This window comes from Anthonomus grandis, chromosome 13, assembly GCF_022605725.1.
Source record: "Anthonomus grandis grandis chromosome 13, icAntGran1.3, whole genome shotgun sequence".
NCBI lineage: Eukaryota > Metazoa > Arthropoda > Insecta > Coleoptera > Curculionidae > Anthonomus > Anthonomus grandis.
The window spans coordinates 1,793,449-1,800,841 of record NC_065558.1 but is presented as its reverse complement, the minus strand read 5'-3'; the positions used below and the strand labels follow the sequence as shown (position 1 = coordinate 1,800,841).

The 7,393-nt window shown below is 29.2% G+C and overlaps 1 protein-coding gene across 3 annotated transcripts in view; it reads left to right on the top strand.

The window, feature by feature from the left end:
• The first annotated feature begins 284 nt into the window (after positions 1 to 284).
• Positions 285 to 7,393, top strand: part of LOC126743980 (leucine-rich repeat-containing protein 43-like) — a 38,275-nt gene continuing 31,166 nt past the window's right edge. For all 3 annotated transcript variants that reach the window (XM_050451278.1, XM_050451277.1, XM_050451276.1), the window contains exons 1-2: positions 285 to 747; positions 5,269 to 5,485. In XM_050451278.1, coding sequence (XP_050307235.1) covers positions 337 to 747; positions 5,269 to 5,485 — 628 coding nt within the window. In that variant the 5' untranslated portion in view covers positions 285 to 336. The remainder of the gene's footprint in view (positions 748 to 5,268; positions 5,486 to 7,393) is intronic.

Here is a 7,393-nt window from a genome sequence, read left to right as displayed (position 1 = left end):
TGTGCATTTCCGGACCCATGTTTATAAAAACTTTTTCTCATATTTTTTTACAAAAAATCGCCCATTGAAATATCTGCGTCTATTTTTCGAATAAAAATTACCTTTTTTTTGAAAATGCGTGTAAACTTGACAACAGAGAATCGATCCATAAGTTTCTAAACAAAACACCCTCCTTGCCCCTATACACAACCCGAACAAAATGATTGTTTACTAATTCTAGCCTCTCAATGCTCTAACAACTAAATTAACCTTCATGACAACTATTTCAGATCGTACCCTGGTTTAAACCTCAAACACTATTATGACAATCAACCTTTTAGTCAAAATCCTTAGTCAATGGACAAACTAGAAGACTATCCAGCCCCCAAACACCTTAACCAACACCACTGGACAAACCACGAGAAAATATTCAAAAGAAAGGCGCGTATTCAGAACGAAATATCCGACCTAATCATCCCGCTACGTTCTGGACTGTTATACAAACTGAGCAAGTCCATATTTGGGTCTTTTCTGGAAGAACTTAACCACTCGCAGAACCAGAATTCGTTAGTCAACGACAACAAGTTTCAGATTTTGAATTGGCATTTAAAACGCTATAGCGAACATGACAAAGGGATTATCCAGAAAAGGAACTCGTTTATGAGGGATTATTATCAGTTACTGAAGAAGGCGGTAGATGAGGGTCAGAAGATCAATTTGGAATATTTGGCGAAATATTTAAGGAGTTTAAATCTGAGTTGTTGTTTTGTAAGTTTTTTACATTTTGAGTTTTTTAGATGTATTTGTAATAATATTTTAATTTGCAGTGGTGTAGGGTGCGATTAACAATACATTTTTTAATTTTATTCCAATATCGATATTATTGATTTTAACCTTCCATATTCGTGAAAGACTCATCATCAAAAAATTATTCTTTGTATGATTTTTGGTCCTAAACATTTAAAAATAAAAAATGTTTGGCAGTGTTTTTAGAGTTAACAAAGGCTTTTGACATTGGCGCTATTAATAGTATATAGATCCTTGGTTGGGTTAGTACTAGGATATGAACTAATTGTCTGGTGAGATTTATTAAGGCAACTAATAGTGGTACAAAAATTAAGTTTTAGGAGTTATATATAAAAACTAAAAAAGATACTCAACTCACTTACTTTATGCTGAAGATACTTTCAACATACATTTATTATTTTTTGTTACTTTTCATAGTATATACAAATGTACAATTTTTTTGAATAAATAAAAGTAGTCTAGATTAGCAATTTTCTCATTGTTATTCATATTTGTTTTTTATTATTAACCTTTAGTAATGTTTTAAGCTGGTTTAAACAATATTATGTTATTGGTACTTTGCCAATTAATATATAACTCTATTTAAAAGCTTTAAAAGATGCAAATATAAAAATCATTAAAATTCAGGCAGAAAAATATAAATTTCTCTAGATTTTTGTTACAGAAGGCCTGGACTATACAACCTTAATTCTCCTTTTGTAAATTAGGGAGTATCTCCAATCCAAAACTTCAAAGGGATGTGATTCTAAATAATTGGGGTTTCTTGTAGTCTTTTATTACTGCAATCAAATAAAAAATTATAAAATCCTTGTAGAAAAACATGAATTATTTAAACTTTCAAACTTCAAAGTTGCAAAAAGCTAAAGAGTTATTGACATTTTTACAGCAGAACCTGGACTATACAACAATTTGCTTGACGTGCTTTGTACGATCTTAAATGTCATTTTCTTCCCAGACGTTTAAATACATTATTTATTCAATGTCTTTTTTTTTTGCCAAATAATTCAAGAAATTGTTTATTTTATTCCACGTGCTTTTAGAGAAAATTTTTGATGAATCCTTTGACTTTTTAATTCCAGACATTTAATATCTTCTAGGAATTTAAAATTCTATTGCTTTTGAAGTAGGTTTCTTAGTTTTCCAGGCATTTACCAGGTGTTCCAGGAATTATCGATATTATTATTATGTATTCACGTTTTTTCCGGTGGATTTCCTGGAAGACCACACATTGCGTTTGTTTTAACATATATCTTCATATTTTCCAAGATTTTGTGAGCAATTTTCTAGTTTTCCAGGTTTTTTTTAGTTTTCCAGGCATCTAATGCCATTTTTAAATATTTTAGACATAACTCAAGAAATTGCTCATTTTATTTCATGTTTTTAGAGACATTTTTTTATTGATCCCTTCTGGTTCCAGGATTTAAAAAAATATATAATTTTATTGCAGGCGTTTAATGTCTTCTAGAAAACACATATAGCTTGTAATAGTAGTTGCTTTAATCTTCCAGACATTTTACGTAATTTTCCCAGTTAAGTTAAGTTTTCCAGGCATTAGAAACAACGTTTTATGTGTTTGAACAAACAGTTGTGAGTAAACATCTGGATATATCTAGATGTATGTATTACCTAAAAAAAAAATTGTAATTTTATTTTTATTTATTTAATTTTTTTAAATAAAAATAAATTTTATTCCAGGCATTTAAAAAAGAGTCACCCAATTTAAAGGATTTAAAACCAAATTGTAATTTTATTATTTCTATTTTTTAACGGACCTTTTTGGATTTAACTGGAGAACCACTGGAAATATGGTCACAATTTTTTTTACAGCAAAAAAGCGAAATTCTTGAGGATTATTTTGGGAGTAGAACGTCGCTTTGAGTAAAAAATTTTGATAGTTAGAACAGTTTTTGGTATACCACTTTTTTTTTGCTAATTTTTTACCAATTTTTAAATTTTATTGCAAATATTTTAAGGAAATTATTTTAATATTTTTAAAAAAGTTATACATTAAAAAATTCCAATAAATTTTAAAGAATTTCGTATATTAAAATATTCTGTATCTCAAAAACTGTTTAAGTTAAAGGCAATTTTGCTATCCAAGGTACAAAAGCCCCCAAATTTTAAAACCAAATTGAAATTTTATAATTTTTTTCTCATAACTTGAGAACCACTAGAAATATGTTCAAAATTTATTTACAATAAAAAAGCGAAGTTCTTGAAGGTTATTTTAAGGGTAAAAACATCACTTTGAGTTAAAAATTTTGATAGTTAGAACAGTTTTTGTTAGACCACGTTTTTTTACGAATTTTTAAATTTTATTGCAAATATGTATAGGAAATTATTTAAATATTTTTAAAAGAGTTACACATAAAAACAGTCCAATAATTTCTAAAGAATTCTGTATATTAAAATTTTTTGTACCTCACATACTTCTTAAGTTAAAGACGATTTTGCTATTCAAGCTACAAAAGCCCCCCAAGTTGTAAAACCAAATTGGAATTTTATAATTTTTTCCTGATAACTTGAGAACCACTAAAAATATTTAAAAAAATTTTTACTATAAAATAGCGAAATTCTTCAGGATTATTTTAAGGGTAGAAGCGTTACTTTGAGTTGAAAATTTTGATAGTTAGAACAGTTTTTATTGGACCACTTTTTTTTTGCTAATTTTTTACCAATTTTTAAATTTTATTGCATATATTTATAGCAAATAATTTGAATATTTTTAAAAGAATTACACATAAAAAACGTTTAATTATTTTTAAAGAATCTCGTATATTCAAATTTTTTGTGCCTCAAAAACTTTTTAAGTTAATTGCTATTTTGCTATTCAAGGTGCAAAAGCCCCCAAGTTTTAAAACCAAATTGGAATTTTATAATTTTTTTCTCATAACTTGAGAAAAATATTTTCATAATTTTTTTACAATAAAAAAGCAAAATTTTTGTGAATTATTTTGAGGGTAGAAACGTCACTAGGAGTTAAAAATTTTGAATAATAAATATACCAACTTACCTTAAAAACTTTTTGTTATCCAATGGACATGGAATTTTATGATTGTTATGTTTTAATGAACATTTTTGGTCATAAGTTGAGAACCCTTAGAAATATTTTCATAATTTTTTTTACGACAAATAGTGCGATTTTTGAGGATAAATTTGAGGGTAAAAAACAATATTGAGTTAATAGGTTTCATAGTTAGAGCTATTTTGGTTAAAACACTTTTATAACGGTTAAAAAACTATAATTAAAATTGTTTTTTTTTTAAACCATTGATACTATTTGTATAAAAACTTTGTAACTACATTAAGTCGATAAAAGCGCTTTTATTATATAGGAAAATATTCGTTTCTTTTTGCCCCAGTTTCAGAACCCAGTATTTTAGATCCAAAGCACTTTTAACCTGTATATACTCTAGCATTTTTGACCAGTTGAACAAAGACGCCCTATATTTCAACTTTTAATTCCAGTTTATTTCAATTTCTTCCAGAAAACATTTTTCTTTATAGGTCTACAAGCTTTTCTTTTCTTCCAGAAGCATTTTTCTATAGAAACTCCTTTAAATATTAATTTTTCATGTTATTTTCATGAAATTAAAACCCTCTTTATGTATCAATTATTAATTTAAAAAAAAAATATTTTTTATTCCAGGCATTTATGGAAAATGTAAGTTTTATTCCATAATAAGTATAATGTATTTGTGTCTCAGGCTTCTTGGGTCATATCTGATATCTTCCAGACACTTGAATTTTTTCACGTGTTATATAGTTGGTACAGTTCTAAAGAAGACAGAACTATATTATTTCTTAATAAAATACTAATAAATAATTTAACTAAATAAGACAGTTTCAAACGAATAAGACTAATTATCTTAGGTTCATAATTGATTAAACCCTAAATTGGAGTGATTATAATGAGTGTACTATGTGAGAGATATTATGTCTGCTTATTTACAAATCTCTTGATTTTTGAATGTTGTCCAAAAATATATTCTCAAAGTAATTGAGAAAAAGAACAAACAATAATCAACTGATTTGTTTTATAATATAGATCCAAAATGTTTGCTCGTTTATACGCAGAACTGATATCTGAAGTTTCTTATTCTCTGCACATAACAATCTGTCTCTACCACATAATCGCAAACAACTTAATCTCGATTTTATATTATAGATTAATTGGGGTCAACATTTTACAATTTAATTCCTTGTAAAAATAGAAATATAAAAAGAAAGGATGTAAATAATGATTATAATAAATTTAGTATATTTCTCTGCTGATAACACTTATTTTTAAATTATGCATTTTTTATGTGGAATTTAATAAGATCGATTTGTGTACTGACTTTCGTTATTTATTTATTTTTTTTCACTATTGTTTATTTCTTCATAATTCAAGGTTGCAATTTAAAGACGTTTTTGTTTTTTATACTGTCATAAGCACATACGAGGATTTAATGACTTAAATGCTAAAAATTCATTTTTTAGGTAAAAACTGTAGATAGGACCCTCCAGCCCTTCCACAACCTCCAGATCCTCACCCTGTGCGGCAATTTCCTCACAGACATCCCAGGACGATTTCTGCCACGTAACCTCTTAGTCCTCGACCTATTTGACAATTTTATATCGGACCTGACCAATTTGCTCCGAAACGCACCTAAGACCATCCAGAGTTTGGGACTAGCCAGGAACCGCCTCAAGGACGGTAAATTATTTCCCTTAATATATATAATAATAATTAAGGAAAATAAATCACTTTGACCAGGGGTAGAGGGAAAGCAATATATATTATATAGACCCGTTTAGGAGGAGACTGACACGAAGCTTAAGAGCGATGCCTCTAATATTTCGGCCTTTCGGTTTTCAGCTCCGCGCTTGATTAATGACCATCTGTGCAAACAATATTGTTTGTGTAGGCATTTGAAGACCTCTACACACTAATTTGAATTTCGTATTATTAATTATATGGCCGGAGGGTTTGAGGTACAGTCCGTAAGCATTTAAAAGGGTAAAAAGTTGCTTGAAAAGCACCACAAAGTAGAGATCTTAATATGCCAAAAAAAAAGCAAAACATTTGTGGCATGAGAAGCTCTTAAATGGCATCAGTGATGATCCACCTTTGACACCTTTTTATTTTATTCCAACCTTACCCCATAACGCTCTAACGTATCTGAAAGGATATTGTGAGGAACAGGATCAAAGGCCTTAGCAAGATCAATAAAAACAGCTATACATTTTTTACCGTTGTTTAGGTTTTTAGTGACTTCTGATGATACTTTATATGTAGCATATGCTGTACTGATACCCTCTGAAAAGCCAAATTGATTATATGATAAAACTCGATCTTTAATGCATTTTTCTAAAATTTCTGAAAAATTGTTTATTAGGCTAGTTGAGCGATAATTCTTAATTTTTGCTGTGGGGCAATAAGCACTATGCTTAGAAATCCGCACTTTATTATTAAGATAATTAAGAAAAATAATTATGATTGGTGCCCTAATCGTTAGACGGCGTATGCATGTAGTGCGAAAAAAAAAGAAAATTCATAAACCCACATATCATTTTGGACGTGCACTCGGCTCGATGGACCAAACAAAAGTCCGACGCTGACAAAACAAGATAAAAGTTCGCGCGAGCCCTTTTTTGGGGTCGTCGACGTAATTAATATATGTTATGTGTGTATGTGGATATGGTGCTCTATAGGGTGAGCAAATAAAATATTCTACCTTTACTGGAGACTGGAGGAGATCTATGAGGAAGTAAAAAGTTAGTAGGAGTAGACGTGGTAACTGTAATTATGGAAATTAATTTAACTCAAGACCTATTAAACCAGTTGCAACCATATCAGGATCTTATTCGTAGGTCAACGAGTTCTTGCGATCCTTCACAGATTTTGAGAAAAAAATCTTTAAGTATAACCAAGTTGTGGATTCAAGTTTCTTAAGCAATACTCTGGAGAGGTCTGTAGACTGCACTCTGATTACCATCAACAGCTGTAAATTATGTTTTTATTATTTAAAAAAATTATTTACATAATTGCATAGAGAAACAACGCCTGCAAAAGTTTAAATCTCATTATTCTTCTTTTGCTATTCATTAATGGATGTTTGCGATCACTTCTAATCCTTTGTTCTTATCTCTATTTCAGAGTTATCCTTTTTCTGTCTCAACCTTTATTTTTCACTTTATTAGTAGTTGGAGCAAATTATACTTTTCGTTGTGTAAGACATATGCCAGGTACCCAGTTTTCCTGCACTTTAATACAGAAATTTGCGTTTTCTTTTTCAAACCATCTTCAAAATGTCCTCGTTGGTCTTTCTTGTTATCCAATAAATTTTCAACAGATCCACATTTCAAATGCCTCCACTTTTTCATTGTGCCAACCTTCAATGTTAAAAAAATCAACATTAGTGCAACTATGAATAAGGCTTTAGAATGACCATTGTGTGCAAAATGCTTATCGATTTCGTTCATCAATAATTAATTATTAATTTGGGCAATATTACAGGATTCTGAGCAATAATTTAAAAAATTGCACATATTCCAGTTATTACAAAAAAATTAATTAGTTACTTAAAAAGGGCATACGCAAATCTAAAACTAGTGTATCTGC